Source organism: Argopecten irradians, chromosome 8 (genome assembly GCF_041381155.1).
Source record: "Argopecten irradians isolate NY chromosome 8, Ai_NY, whole genome shotgun sequence".
Classification (NCBI taxonomy): domain Eukaryota; kingdom Metazoa; phylum Mollusca; class Bivalvia; order Pectinida; family Pectinidae; genus Argopecten; species Argopecten irradians.
The window spans coordinates 3,138,815-3,155,534 of NC_091141.1; the positions used below are offsets into that span (position 1 = coordinate 3,138,815).

Consider the following 16,720-nt stretch of genomic DNA (forward strand, 5'->3'; position numbering starts at 1 on the left):
GGCAAAATATAAAAGTGTGTAGTATCAGTCTGACCTGGCATTTTTGTCAATAAAGTTTATATAGAAACTATTTTATAGGGGTATAACAATATAGTATATGGCTTGAAAGTTAGCTGATCTCTGTAAATCTTCAAAGGAAGTCTCTGCAGGCCTGTGATTGGGTAGTTTTTGTCATCTGAATTTCCTTCTGTTTTGCTATGACACATCCCAGAGGTGTATAAAACGATGGCCCTGCAGGTAGGGCGTTAGAATTGATAATGCTGCCCCTATTGCATCATCGTAAAAGGCGACTAAATTTAGGATCTTATCTTTTCTCTTCTTCCTAACTGACGTTATCTTTCCTAATGCCTCCCTTGGCACTGCCTCACTTTTGGCCTTGAGTTGAGCCCCTGTGAGGAAGCTAGGCTCTGGGTTCTGTTCCCTGGCCGAGACACACCAAAGTCTATAAAAGTGGTAGTTTCTGCTCCTGCTTAGCGTTCAGCATACAGGGAGTGGGACGACTGGTTCGCCCGTTGTCAGTATAATGTGACCGGGTGGGGTGTGTTGCTTGGTGTCTTCGGCGGCATGCTTCAGTGATATAGCACTATAAAAAGGGCAACAGTTCCACTATACAAGAAGACACAACACGAACATACCGCAGTCTCCCAAAACACTCACCTCGCACAACATACAGGCAACACACCGCATACATGGGAGGCCGTCCTTACATGACCATAGCTGTTAATAGGACGTTAATAAATCAAACAAACAAACAAAGTATAAAACGACAGTGATAGTAACCCCTACTGAGTATCACATGTTGTCTGCAACACAACTGTTTAATCTCTTAAACATGTGTCATTTAATTGTTCCAGTGCACGAGTGTAGGTAAACAAACTGATAGTGGTTATTTTAGCAAGTCAAGTTATCTGAACTGTGGTCATATGTTCCATATCTCGGCATACAGACCTATTATCAGGCATATCTAACACATGTATTTTTATAGAAGATTGCGTAATGCATTACATGTGATCATGTGGACTATTAAACATTTAGAACTTGTGCATTCTATTTATTTAACCTACTTCGCCATTATTAGCCTCCTTCCACACAAATGGGTTTGCTCAAAATTGATTAATTCTGAATCTACAATTTGTAAAATGTAATCATGGTTCTTGCCACCCTCAAAAACCGAAAAACCAGTGTCTAAACTCCTCTACATTTCATTCATTTCATTTATCAGACTGCAACCTAGTGTAGGCTGACTTCATGGATAACTGCATGGCGATGGGTTCTCGAATTGAAGCTGAATTTTTCTGGATTGCAAAGACTTGTACTCATCTGTTGGGTTCTATAACAAAACCATTTCCTAAGATAAAATATTTATTAGAAAATGCAGGACAGATATGTCAGATTGTTTTAACTAGTTCACAATACACTTTATCTAGGTCAGATTGTTTTAACTACATTGTAGGTCACAATACACTACATATGTGTATATCTAGGTCATGACTAATACAGTCTAATTTGTCTAATTCAGACTTCATAAGAACCAGCCTTTTTGGCTAGTATAACCAGGTTTCCACATTATACAGGTTTTATTACTATAAATTCAGAGTGAATAGCATACAATTACATTGGAATTGACAGTGAACAAGATAAGTTCAGTTTTGACAAGTTATATCATACAATGTACATATCTAGGTCAGATGATATTGAGGTCAATTTAGTGTTGTATAAATAAATAGGTCATTATAAGTTATTAAGGTAAAAAACATACTCATATACAGTATTTAATACCTAAGCCAGACAATAAAGTATATAGGCCAAATAGTGCAATATCGAGGTCAGATAGTGTAATTAGGTCAAATTGTCAAAATATTAATACAATGTATAAAAAATTTAAATGGATTTCATTCAAACAAAAAAGACCCAAACTCAATATCAGATTAAATTTGAACATTTTAATAAATAAAATAAACATGAAAGTCATGTGGTGAAATGTCCCCTTAAACCAGCCCTGCCCAGTCGTACATTTAAACAATAGTAAGTTATGTGGGCTAAGGATAAGTCACACTGAGTTTTGGGCAAAGACAGCGCAGGCGCTTTTGTGTTTGTGCACTGACCGTGACGTTGGGCGACGACTGATTTCCTTTGATATCCGCCGCCGCAGCCTTTGATGTAGCATGGGGGGTGCGAGGGTTACCGTCTTACTTTCTGAAGCGTGCTGCCATTTCATGAGCGGTCGTATTTTTTTAACGATAGTTTAAGACATTTCTTCTAAATCTTCCGTCTTTAAAGCAAGTTATAAACGTTGTGAAATTTAATTTACTTTACATTGGTGTTTCGTTTGACTCGATAAGACAAGTATTTGTTGAGAAAAACGGTTTTTATTCCCGGTTCATAAGCGTCTCGCGTGGTGTTTAGTAGTGTAAAGAGACAGACACGAAACCAGCCCTGCCCAGTCGTACATTTAAACAATAGTAAGTTATGTGGGCTAATGGTAGAATGCACAGGGACTTGACACAAATTACTAACCCATACTATATTTATGTGTACATGTATATATAATAGATCAAGGACTAGATAATTGGTGCCAGGTCCCTGTGTTAGATTGCACATTTACATGATAGGTAAATATATCACAACCACAGAGGCCGCAGCAAGTCACTAACATTACAGACATTAAGCCTAATATCACACAAGTATCTCTTAATCAACATCACCATGGAAATAATGAAATTGATGACACATAATCAATGTTACCATGGAAATAAGGATATTAATTACACTTTAATGATTTATGCAAAGAAACCAAATTGTATAAATAAATCTTATTTTCATTTTCAAATTTTTGATCCCTCGATTGGAAATGTAAGGAAAACCACTTTAAGTTTCTGGAATTATGAAAGGGTATGATGGAGAGATACCTCTTGTGCATGTATTTCATGGAGAAGACATGAATACTGGGTGGACAATTCATATATCACAAACATTGAATCTGTCCTCCTAATAAATATTATCACAGATTAAAAGCACTATCAGGTGGTTATGTCAACATAAATAAATCTACAGATACAACAAATCCCTATCACTTTAAAAATGATAACATGTTCGGAGCATGATATTGTTATTGAACTTTGACCTTCAAATCTGAGAACATCGTGTCAGCTGTTGTTTGTGACTGTGTTACCTGATAATATCAAATAAATCCTCTTATATCTATAATATCATGAGCAGTAATTAGCTAAAATGTTTACATACTATCTCAAAATTCTACTTTTATGTAAATAAATTAACTACATGTATACTGTATATGTAAAACTGCTTGTTAATTGGCACAGTTTTAGATAAAGCGTGATTGTACCAATTGTTCTTGATTGCAAGACAAATAATGCATACTGGGTAATTCTTAGCTGCAATATTGTAGCTCTAAAGACTTTTCGACAGATATTGTTGTCGCCTTTAGAAACAGTAGGGTCTAGATAATCATCAGTTTTAGTCAACTTTAAATTAAGGCTTTCCCCTTAGCATAGACTAGACAACACTACCCCTAAGATATATCACATTTTTGTATTTTTGATATCCTTCCTTAAAGTGTGTACTTCTAAGTTACTGAATAAATTTTGCTAGTTTGTACATTAAACCAGGCAAAAAGAAATTGTGTAGATACTATACTATAAAGGATTTTATCAGCACATGTACATGGACACTTTTGGTGGAGAATCAGCGATGGTCATGTAATCAAGGTATCCCGACATATTACCATACACTAGCCCTCCACCTCTGGGTTTTGAGTTCGAATCCCACATGGGCAGTTAATGTACAGGCCACAGGTTAGGTTGTTTTTTTTGTTTTTTTTTTTCTCAAGGTGCTCCTCCTAAACTTATACTGGGTAGGGAGTAGATGTTTTACTGGAATATCTCATACTGGTATTTAGACCTGGATATAAGGTACATATTTTACTGAAAATTCCCAGATGCAATAAAAGGTTAAAATTTTACAACCATTGTCTCATGATAAAACCTTTGTCACTGAACTACTTACACACTTTCATAGAAGTCCTCTAGTTACATTCCACACAGTGTCCATTATGGACAGTGGTCTGCTATACAAAGGTGTCCTTTATTACATGTTTTACTGTACATCAAAGAATTACCTCTTCAATAGGAAACTAACCAAATCAACATCAGAAATGTTACCTATACATTCTGTCAAGAGATTTATAGTTTTACCAGGTGTATGTAATAAAATCATAGTAAGATATGAATGAAGAAAATCAAACTCACTGGGGAATGAGGCATTATGGAATACTATTTACAAACTTTTAATCTCTTTTATTGTTTTATCTCCTCAATCCCTCCAAGAGTACATCTCCATCAATGTCTCACAAACTGTCCATCTGATGACCTTGGGACTTTTGCTATGTTGACCTTTAGATTGTCCATCTATTGACCAATGGTTTCGATTGATATGCGAATATAGCAAAAATAAATTACCAGCGAAATTTAACTGCAATGCAGTTCACTTCAACACATTTAATCCTCACTATTTCTATTACATAATGATATGAGTATTCCGTAACATTGACCTTTATTTAAAAGCATTCATCAGATTCAATAAGAAACTAAGAATCCAACTTTCGTGAATCTTGAAAATCCACCAGACCCTTAGTTGTTAAATTTTCTCAGCAGAAAATTAATAGTTAGATTATCTCCCCTTAGTTTAGAATCGGCCATGTCGCAGAGACTATCAAGCCAAACTTTACTGATAATTTAGGTATTCTAAAGACTAGCAGCAAGTCTACTGATCGAGGTACAAGTCAGTGAGAGAGAACGAAGTGCAGAGATATCGGTATCAGGGGAGATAACCACATCATTTTGTTTTTATCAAGATTGGTTAAACAGATGGAGGACATTCCTTGATACTTTTCTGGACACAAACAGACGGACATCACACTAAACATCTGTTTGTCATAGTTATATACTCTAGTAGATCTTTTACAAGGTATAGAGGGGGCAACACACACTATCTAAATAGGATTTTCATTATTGCATGACAAAACAGCGAGTATTTTAGACTTTTCTCAATAACAATAGCAAGGGACATCACTTTATATAATTCATTGTACAAACAATTAGTTCAGCATAACAAATATTGACAATGACAAAATATAAAACTGCATACACAGTTAGTTTAGCTGGGATGATATTTTCACAATTTTCACAAGACAGTAACATTGTCGCTAAAACTTGATAAGTGAAATAAAGACAGGTCCTGCTGTACAGATGACATAGGACAAAGAATGATGATTCTTCACATAATCTGGATGATTATCTTCGAAAACTTCATCTCATTTATAATAATAATTATGTAAACTGAAAGCAAGGAGTATGATTCAGTGACAAGATATGATTTTGATTAATCTTAAGTTTGTTTTGGAATGTCTAATGGCTAATCAACAGTAAGTTTTCCACAAATTAAAAAAAAATGTAGACAAAAATCTAAAAGTGAACAGCATCTAGGTAATTTTGACATTTAACACATGCATCAATAATTTGATGATAATGAGGAAAAAAGTACAATTGTAGCAATTCTATAACAGTACATGTAGTTCATCTAACAATAATAAAGCAACATTCTATTGTAATGCCATAACAGGTAATTACAATGGATAAAACAATTGTTAAAATGAGACAGAACCACTGGTGGAGGAATGTTATAAATTCTAGTGCTGAAATTGAAGTAACATACAAGTGTAACAGTTTCGTCATAGAAACAATAATCCACTCGGGTTAGCCAGCGCGATTGTCAATGAGACATTCTCTGACTAAAGGTTATCCTCTTCTGTCAATGATGAGAATTCTTCATCTTCTATGTCCAAGAGAAATTTGAAGTTTCAAGTCTGCGATGATGCATCACCCTCTCAGTTCAGGAAACAACTCTTGTATCACAATATCCAGGAACACATAAGAAAGCTGAAAATAAAACATCTAGTTAAAAAAAATATTCAAATCCTATTTTTCCAGTCTATAGGAAGTTGATCGCAATGAAGTGATCAACCATTCCAGAAATATGACTAAAATGCTAATAAACTGAATACAATATGAAATTAAAAGTTATGACCCATATTTCTTGTAGTGTCGAAGCTGAATTATCATTTTGGTGATAGCATATCCAGGTTATTTTTTCACCTGTATGGTTGGAATCTTTGTGTATGAAGATTGATTTACCTGTTTATTAAGTTTGGGTTGCTGAAGAACCTCCAAGACCAGCTTGGTGCCATTTTCATGACTTAGGCACGTTTGACCTTCCAACAACTGATACAAAGGGCTCTGTAGCAGAAAAACCAATTACAGCTAACAATGCAAAAACAAAGTCCAGACTAACAATAATTAGCAGGTGAAAAATGAAGTATACATTGTACAATTAACAATACATCTTAATAGCTGTTCATTTACTTATCTTAAGGTTTCTATCAGAAACAAATCTGAATAAAGTAGAAAATTAATCTACTATGAAGTAATCAAATCTTTTTCAACAAAACAATGTATCCCTTTATCAGGGATACTGTAACTATAGCAACAGGAAACACTTCTCACTTGGTATAAAGTCCAGGCAGCCAGCTAACGTCTTCTCAAATCTCTCCTTTTTCTGCTCGTCTGTCCTAAAATTTTGAAAAAAAAGAGAAGATAAATACATTTTTTTGGATTTTCCATTCAAACTTAAAACTCATATAGACTATCAGCCATAGCCTCTTGTAGTCTTATAGACCTGATGGCAAATTAGCAATCATTTTTTTTCATCCACCTTCTTGTTTCTTACTTCTGAAATATTTTCTTTATTTATAAAGCCAGTTTTGCTAAAAACTTATTGTTCTTTAATATGAAGAATTAAGTGAATTCAAAGCCTTCTTTATCAGATTTGATTTCTATAAATACAAATAGTACATGTACTAGACAAATATAAGTGAAATGAACTTTGTCTGTGTATACTAACCTTGGTCTATCAGTGTCAAAGAACAGAACATCTGGAAATAAAATAACAAATTTACTTTCAATGAAATATCTTCACATTTGAATCCAATGTTGGTACCCACACACCCAGCAAGTATGTATTGGTAGGTAATAGAGAGTTCTCACACTCACGGGCAATCAATCCCACTTGAAGTTCATATCAAGAAATATTGCCTGTATATGAACAACTTTTAATATTCAATGGTCTTCAACTTAATCTACTTTTAAAACAAAACTTGTAAACTAATTTACCAAGTTCTATACTACAAATAATTAATTCTAATTTGTCAGAGTAGGTATTGATTGTGACATCAGGTGTCTGCGAGCGTAACATCATACTATTCGGAGAAATCAACATGAATTGGGCCTACAAAATAATGACATCACAATGGATACCTACCCACAAGGGAGACAACTCGGTAGTGTGCAAAGACCGAATAGGACGTTAAAACTAATCAAACCAAACTCAACATTTCATGACAGTAGAGAGGGCTACACACCTCGGAGCAGGTGGATGAGGCCAACAATGCGATGTTCCTGAGTGACCTGTTCTACTTTCTGTCCGATGTACCACTCAAGGTAGTTCTCCAGGGTCGTCTTAAACAGGATCCGGCCTGTCATCATCACATGGTGGAACCAGTCAGGTATACTGTACACATAACGAGCTGGAACAGAAAAGTCCAGGTATAATGTACACATAACGGGCTGGAACAGAAAAGTCTAGGTATACTGTACACATAACGAGCTGAAACAGAAAAGTCCGGATATATTGTACAAAGAATGAGCTGGAACAGAAAAGTCCAGGTATACTGTACACATAACGAGCTGGAACAGAAAAGTCCAGGTATATTGTACACATAACGAGCTGGAACAGAAAAGTCCAGGTATACTGTACACATAACGAGCTGGAACAGAAAAGTCCAGGTATACTGTACACATAACGAGCTGGAACAGAAAGGTCCAGGTATACTGTACACATAACGAGTTGAAACAGAAAAGTCCAGGTATATTGTACACATAACGAGCTGGAACAGAAAAGTCCAGGTATAATGTACACATAACGGGCTGGAACAGAAAAGTCCAGGTATATTGTACACATAATGAGCTGGAACAGAAAAGTCCAGGTATACTGTACACATAACGAGCTGGAACAGAAAAGTCCAGGTATACTGTACACATAACGAGCTGGAACAGAAAAGTCCAGGTATACTGTACACATAACGAGCTGGAACAGAAAAGTCCAGGTAAACTGTACACATAACGGGCTGGAATAGAAAAGTGTTGAGACATTTGTATTTAGTTGAGGAGTGAAATAAGGCAAGGATTATAATACTTTTTCATATGTGGATATGCAGGATAGGGATGTTTTACTTGAGGGTCATCAAATGTAGCAAAATCAGAGACATTTTAATTTTCATATCAAAATACTTTAAGACCAACACGAAAATACAACCTACCTAGGTAAATGAGAGCATCAAACACTCCCTCCAGGTCCTGTCTCTCCTTGGATTCCTGCTGTCCATTAGCTGCCGAGAAGTCCAGTTCCAGACTGGACGTTTGGCTGGACGCTATGCTATCAGAGGAGTAGTTGGCATTGTTCTCGTATAGACTGCAGCAGAGTTTCTCACTGGATGTGGACTTAAGTGAAGCGTCCGAACCTCGCCGTTCTGTTTTACTGTCATTTTATAGAAATCTTACATGAACATTCTAAAGGATTCATAGATTGTGTCATTGAACTTCTATATATACCAAATATCTTTTTAAATTACAAAAAAATAACAATTTAATTACTTTTTCAATGTTAAAATGCATTAAAAAAATTCAGTTAAAATTTTTCATATCCTAACAAATTCTATGTCCAGTAGGCATACTTTTCCCTTTTATCCACTGTTCAGATTTTCAAAATCCACGCTACTGTATAATAATCCTGGACACTTCATTTTGATGTAATATTTGCAAATATTTTCATTATAGTTTTACTTGTCCCGTGTCCAGAAATGTAATTTCCTCATCTTTAATCCCTCTTCCCCTCCCTGCTACCTGTCATTAGTAGGGGTGACTATCGCCTATAATTTTAACTACTGCAATACTATTGCTAATGAGGGAAACACTATTGTGATAGTTTAACTATTGCAGACTACAATTGCAATAGTATTGCATTCTGAATTATATTAAAATCCAGTCGATGAATTGGCCGCCATGACGTACATCTAGTGCAGTATTGGTTTAGAGTTACTTCCCTTTACCTGCTAGCGCCAGTACCAACTCAAATGTAATGAAGATCCATCTTGATTTAGAACATTGTCAGTGTTTGCGTTTTGATTAAATAGCATGGAAAAAATGACATTTACTTGCGACTATTAGTCTGTTTATCAATCTTCTGTGAGTACATGATTTTAGTTCAAGTTACAGAAAAATATTTGACAATCAAAACTATCGATAGTTTGGCGTACTATCGGCGATTGTTATCGACTTGTTGAATTTACCATCGATTGATCGAGTTGAGAGGCATACAATCACATTTATTGATAGTTCGATGTATTGTTACACCCCTAGTCATCAGAGTGACTCTATTTGAGAACACATACCTTGATTTAGGCTTTGAGACTTCCGTTGACTGTATAAATGCCATCAGGAAAGGATCTAAATGTTGCCCTTTCTGAAGAATGAAACACAGTAAAATATGAAGTAACCAACATCCATTTTATACTGCATAACAAGAAATATTTGTATAAGTGCAATAAGTGCAGAGATGGAGAAATTTCCTGTTTCCATTGTAGCTATGGTCAATTTTGAGATACTTTTGATGCTACAATGAAAGTACTTTACATAATGAATCACTTGAAACCATAGGGGCATTTACTGTACAGTAAACCAGCTTATTTTCCCAAAAACTTTCCCAGAGATTTTGAGTTGTATGGTTTTACTGTTCTATGCTTTACACTTTTTCATAGAGATTATTTCACAAGATTCCTTCTTCCCAGCAAAATATGCAATAAGTTTTAAATGAGCATTCCATGCTGTAAAATTCTTCCGTTTGATTGAAACTTTTAAATAAATACCACAAAAAACATTTGAAGAACAATCTGACACCGAATACTGGGAAAATAATGGAAATAGTCACATGAACTTTAAAGTATCTGAAGTTCATACTGTCATAGAAGCGTTACAATCCACACTGAATGCTGCTGTTTATTGTGTAAGTCATCTTACCTCTTTTACAAGCTTCATGGCTCCCGCTTTGAACATTTTTCCTGAAAGTTAATGCATCAAATTTAATATATCAAAATTACCTATAAGACATATATGTCACCAACTTCAGATGAAATCAGAACAGAATGGAACATAAAATCCTCATTCATCAAATGCATGTGTTGAATGTCATTTGGAAGAAATATTGTTATCAATAAACCGTCTGTGTCAATACAAACTACAAGACGTCGACACCAAATGATTTCATGTGGCCTCATGGTGATTGCCTTTCATTCCCATTGTAATGTCCTATGATACATAACTGGACAACAGAGTTCTTTCCAGTCTGACTTTACAAATTGACATCACCAAGGTATACCTCCAATTTATACTTTAAATATACTTACCTAAACTAATGTCTGGTAGAAATCCTGTTGTAAACTCATGGTCAGTAGTTAGAAATGAGTACAGTAGCTGACTGCCTTTCAGGAACGGCTTGGTTAATAATTTCTGTAAATATGCAACTCTCAAAATACATTCAGTGTAATTCAGCTATTACCAATCCTAAACTGAAAAAACACCTGTGTAGCTCTGTGACTAGCACAAAATAACACACAAAATCAATGCCAATTGTTTCTACATTCAATGAAAACTGAGATTCATACAACCAGCTACAGCTAAAATACATGTATCTATAATATAAGTAACAGCTTTAAAATTCTAGTATTATTAATATTAGTCTCCCTGTCTAGATTTTAGGAGTGAAAAAACAGTATCACCAAATAGATAATATATTAGCCTAATAAGGAAAGATTAAATTAGACAAAACTTGACATCAGGTAGCTGACGCTTTCACATTACACAGACTGTCAAGTCATGTTCATACTTCGTAACCTCTTATGTTTGCGACCAACCTGAAGATAAATCTCAAAGGTCTCCCTCCTGCTCTCTATAAACTCCTGTTTGCCTGTTCCGAACGATCTCTTGGTCGGGAGAGGACAGTCGGCCAGCAGCTCACCTGTTACAAAATGACATCATTCTACACAGACTTTCTGTCTCACCCTAAAGGTGGTGAAAGATTATATTAGTCTCACTACAAAGGAGATAAAAGATTCTATTGATCCACAATTTTAAAATTGCAAGATTTTCTGATGCAATCAACACGCTATACATGTTCTCAAAACTTGTTTGACTTTACATCAATAATGTTGTCATATTCACGGTAAGAATTCATGGCTAAGAATATCAACCCTTGAGTTGGGATTCCTCTGTCTTACTCCCAAGTACCAAAGACATTACCTTGGCAAATACACACAACAGTCAGATTTTTACACTTACCATGGAATTCCAGTAATTTACTTTCCAGGACATAAAATTCCGGATATCTCCTGGAAAAGAAAGCAAACCAGATTCTAAAGGTAATTCATTTTCATTAGCACTTTTTTGTGTCAAGAGTGGTATTTCATGACTGTATATGAAGTAACTTATTTGTATAAAGACAAATTAACATCCTGTCATGAACTTGACCAGTGTAAATTCATTTTGAGCTAATATTTCAGCATATCAGTTTTCTGCTTCAAACATTCACAGAGATACATTTATTGATCTTTAACTACAAATTAAATTAGTAAATTGTATTTTTAGATCTCTGTTTTTCAAATAAAATGAAGATTCTAACTATATATAGACTTAAGTGGCAGGTTTATTGTAACTGCTTTTTTACCAATTAAATTCCATACATGGATTACAAATTAACCTACTTTCTGATATTAACTTCTAAAAACAGAAGCCTTACCTTGCAACAACCCAGCTTTCTTTTTCTGAAATACCTGTAAAAAAGGACAAAGTAAAAGGACTTGAAAGACACTAGATGTTTTTATTGATGTTATAAATACTTAAAATTTACAATTGATTTACAGTCAAACCTGGTCTCAGTATCCTGAAACAATCTTAAGTCCAAAGCTGTCCAATGTTTAGACTTCACTTAGCCAATCAAAGAATCTTAGGTCCAAAGCTGTCCAATATTTAGACTTCACTAAGTCCAAAGCTGTCCAATGTTTAGACTTCACTTAGCCAATCAAAGAATCTTAGGTCCAAAGCTGTCCAATGTTTAGACTTCACTAAGTCCAAAGCTGTCCAATATTTAGACTTCACTAAGTCCAAAGATGTCCAATGTTTAAACTTCATTAGCCATTAAATAATCTTAAGTCCAAAGCTGTCCAATGTTTAGACTTCACTTAGCCATTAAACAATCTTAAATCCAAAGCTGTCCAATGTTTAAACTTCACTTAGCCATTAAACAATCTTAGTCCAAAGCTGTCCAATGTTTAGACTTCACTTTGCCAACCAAAGATGATGTTTTCATGATCCAGGAGCCTGGATTACCAGAGCTGTCCTTACATGACCTTGGCTGTTAATAGGACGTTAATCAAACAAACAAACAAAGGACTACCAGAAAGTCAGTTAAACTGTTGTAAAATTCTGATTTATCAGAATGTTTGATTTAATTGCATGTGAATAGGTAGTGTAACCTTTGTGGGGACAAGCAAAATACTTCAAATTAAACAAGGTCTTTGAACACTACAACAAAATACACGAACAAGGAACACAAGCTCCATAGAGCTTGTATTTTTACATTACATATCAGAGATTTCAGAAGAAGACTAAGATAGGCTATGTCTGATATCCTAAACACAGAAGACTAAAATAGGCTATGTCTGATGTCCTAAACACAGAATACTAGGATAGGCTATGTCTGATGTCCTAAACACAGAATACTAGGATAGGCTATGTCTGCTGTCCTAAACACAGAAGACTAAGATAGGCTATGTCTGATGTCCTAAACACAGAAGACTAAGATAGGCTATGCCTGATGTCCTAAACAAAGAAGACTAAAATAGGCTATGTCTGCTGTCCTAAACAAAGAAGACTAAAATAGGCTATGTCTGCTGTCCTAAACACAGAATATTAGGATATGCTATGTCTGCTGTCCTAAACACAGAAGACTAGGATAGGCTATGCCTGATGTCTAATCCTATTGACATTTTAACATCTTTTTGTCAATAAAATATTTAGAAATTGAAAATAAATACAAGTTTGAGATAACAATGTTTAACAGTATAGTAAACAAACATCCTAGTTTTTATTGATAATACCTTGGTATATTCAATGATAAGTGCCTACCTCTGGATCTGTTGTTATGAGCGAGATCTACTCTCCGTATATCGATGATGAACACAAAGTACTGTTTCCGCGGGTTCTCTGGATCAGGTCGCGCGCCTATCCGGGGAATGGTCACTCGCCAAGTACTTAGGTCAGGTAGTGTGAACTCCTGGAAAGAACCCTCCATAGCGATGCTATCTGGGACCTCGTCATCAAGGGAACTGCAGGACTGGACACAAAACAAACGTTTTACAGACTAAGATAGGAGCCAATCAGATCACCTCACCATACATAGTGACAATGTCATCATGTGATAATACAACTTCTCTAGCCAAGGGTATTCAGTACGCTAATCTTCCTGAAACCTTTGGCAGATCTATATAGAAGTTCCTGTACTGCGCCACCTGCTGGATCACCACAGTTGCGTCCCTTCCATTTACGTAATAAACAACCAATTACAAAGCTTGTATCAGTGATCTATGGGTTAAGAAAATGGCAGCACACTTTGAAAACCACAAAATTAACATGTTTGAGGGTTAAATGTTTCAATCAGACACCAGTTTTTGTGTTTCGAGCTTTTGTGTCGAATTTTGTTACAAGATTGAAGTTTATCTTTAAATAGTAAATAAGACTTCGCTTGGAGCTGTTGTTGGAGCAGACATGGCCTGTCTCAATGGTCAAGACCATAATTTCTATTCAGTTTTATTGACATATAAAAATCACGTTTTCAATGGTTGGATGAACCTAGCAGCATCCAATCAGAATTTGAAACCTTTAGTTTTGACGCGAGATCTACCAATGGTTTCAGGGAGATTATGATACTGAATACCTTTACTAGTGAAGTTGGTAATTATAAGTAAAATATTGGTTATTTAAACCAGATAATCATAGTTATCTTTAACAATTGTTTCTGTCTTTAACTTACAGCTATTGTGACTGTATCAGCCTCCTCAAAGTTATCCATCTCCGGTAAACTTTTCATCTCCGCTGTAAACAAAGGATAAACATACTTGACATGTGTTTATTGAGGCTCTATATCAAACAAAACAGCAACATACTCTAACCACTTCATTTACAAATACTGATTTTCACATAACTTCACGAGAGTTCTTCAATTGTGAATTCAAATGTTTCACAGTAATTGTGAAAACATACAAGAATCCATGATTGCATGTAAAAAGAGTCCTTGATGTGCTTTTATGTTGAAAATAAGGAAGACAAGAAATATTGTATATGCAGACAATAACAAAGCCAGTTTATATGTCACAGAGAAATGCTTTTGAGAATGTCAATATCAATTTAAACCTGTCTAATTTGACAACTGACTTTTCCAGCATCCTGTAATATCTGACACTCTTTTTGTTTCCTATATTACAATTGTAATCAACAACAAAAAAAGATTTTTTTGACATCCTGTCTAATTCGAGCAAATTATACAATGTTGGGTAAAATGCACATGTACCTTAAATACAATACTCACTGCTTTTAAACACTCCTTTGATTTTGTGGCCAATATTTGATAATCCAAACTCTTTCTTCTTTGGCATTCTACAAAATAAAAGAAAAGGACTTAATGCACATTTATGAGTGGCATATGAAATATTCAAACCTAGGGTGAATCCTAATCGTTTAAACCTGCTATCAATATGACTTTACCCATCATACAGAGATCTGGGTATGCTTTATGATAGAATTACATGGCAGGGTTATCTTTAAGGAAGCAGTATAGCCCCTACATAGTACTATTGCAATACATTGTATACATAATTATGTACATGTAATAGATTTAAACATTTTTAAAACGTTGTCTTACACCTGTTCATACCAGATCATTTTATGTATCTAAATTATCACATAATACATGTACCTCCATATGGTTTTGTTTTAATTCATGTGAATTCATAAGGTATACAATAGCACCAGTGAAAAAGCAAAAAACAACAACTTTAGTTATTTTACAGAGATGTTGTACACTATAAAACAAGCAACACACTTACGTTATGTTAGCAAGCAAAAACAGTAAAAGGCACAACAACTAAACATTTCATAATAATAAAACTAATAAACCGCAATACATGTACCAGATATATATATAAAATTGTTGAAATGCATTCAGTTGGTAATTATGGGAGTATAAATGCTAATAGAGCAGTGGCAAATTCAACATAAAGCACAAGTATGCTTCATTGAATTTACTGCAATCCAGTAAGATTGTTTTGCAATGATATACCCGAATTACAATTCTGCCAGAGGTACTCTGGGTCGAGCTATGGGCCGAGAATGATTAATTGATTAATTAACTGGCACATCCTAATGAAGAGTGACAAACTACCACCAACAAGGTTTATAACTGGTTTACATAGTTTATAACTGGTTTACATAAAATACGTAATTTTCATTCATTTCAGGGAGGGGGACTTTTATAATGCTTTTGTTCTAAATTCCTTTCACCACAGAGGTAAATATCATAAATAAACAAAATGATATAAAAAGATAAGCAGCATGCTATAAATATAATTCAATATATGATGTTAATTTTGTGCATCTCTTAAGTTAAAATGATGTCAAAAATCAGAGTAACATCTCGCCATTTTACATTCTCAAACACAACTTGCACATTCAACAAAGACCTTGAATTCATTATGACAACACATAATCTTAGATTGGAAAAAAATAGATTGTAGCATAAACATATTCAGGCCATGCATTATTGCAATATACTTAATTAGCAAAATATTAATCTAGTTAAAAATGTAGCCTATATAAATGTAACAGGAATATAAACATGCTGAAAAGTATAACACTCAGTATTTTATGTACTTCCTCAGATTTACTTTTAAAACTTGAATATGAACTTTGTATAACAAAAAACAAGCATTCAAAATAACAATTGGTCATATCAGAATGTTGTATTTTTCTGAATAAAAAAAATTATCAATCTGAATATCTAGCTTTCAACTAAGTCATTAACTTGGATATTTTCATCATAGAAATGATTTTTCAAGATTGTTTCTCTCAAAATTATGACTATGGAATTTGTTTCTGATTTCAAAATTCAGATTATTTGGCAGTCTATATAAAATACTGTGTGCATGATGGAACCTATTTATTTCTCAAATGGTATAACTCATTCATCCCTTAAAACACATTTGGAATTTTCTAATTCAAGGACTAGAATAATCCATTATAACATTTCAGGTATGTATGAGTTAAAGGTTGTATTTTATTCCAACACCTGAAGCTATCTTAATTTGTGATGCTTCTATATGATTATCTCACAGAATTTGTCTCGTCTACAATTCCTGAGTAAGGTCTACCTAAATCCTGCTACAAATGTTCAAAATTCAAAAGTTATTCTTAATTTCTATGTT

General features: G+C 34.5%; 1 protein-coding gene and 1 long non-coding RNA gene across 4 annotated transcripts in view; both read right to left on the reverse strand.

The window, feature by feature from the left end:
- Positions 1 to 3,821: 3,821 nt before the first annotated feature.
- Positions 3,822 to 6,272, reverse strand: LOC138329104 (uncharacterized). Its single transcript, XR_011209404.1, has 2 exons — positions 6,213 to 6,272; positions 3,822 to 5,957 (listed from the first exon to the last, which is right to left on the reverse strand). It is a non-coding gene; the product is annotated as an uncharacterized lncRNA (long non-coding RNA).
- The window catches only part of LOC138329102 (sorting nexin-14-like), a 28,220-nt gene continuing 17,767 nt past the window's right edge, over positions 6,268 to 16,720 (reverse strand). For all 3 annotated transcript variants that reach the window (XM_069275852.1, XM_069275851.1, XM_069275850.1), the window contains 14 exons: positions 14,830 to 14,897; positions 14,275 to 14,336; positions 13,371 to 13,578; positions 11,983 to 12,016; positions 11,526 to 11,575; positions 11,102 to 11,205; positions 10,595 to 10,697; positions 10,209 to 10,249; positions 9,584 to 9,654; positions 8,453 to 8,670; positions 7,496 to 7,660; positions 6,979 to 7,009; positions 6,582 to 6,646; positions 6,268 to 6,314 (listed from right to left, as the gene is read on the reverse strand). In XM_069275852.1, the coding sequence (XP_069131953.1) occupies positions 6,268 to 6,314; positions 6,582 to 6,646; positions 6,979 to 7,009; positions 7,496 to 7,660; positions 8,453 to 8,670; positions 9,584 to 9,654; positions 10,209 to 10,249; positions 10,595 to 10,697; positions 11,102 to 11,205; positions 11,526 to 11,575; positions 11,983 to 12,016; positions 13,371 to 13,578; positions 14,275 to 14,336; positions 14,830 to 14,897 (1,267 nt within the window). The remainder of the gene's footprint in view (positions 6,315 to 6,581; positions 6,647 to 6,978; positions 7,010 to 7,495; positions 7,661 to 8,452; positions 8,671 to 9,583; positions 9,655 to 10,208; positions 10,250 to 10,594; positions 10,698 to 11,101; positions 11,206 to 11,525; positions 11,576 to 11,982; positions 12,017 to 13,370; positions 13,579 to 14,274; positions 14,337 to 14,829; positions 14,898 to 16,720) is intronic.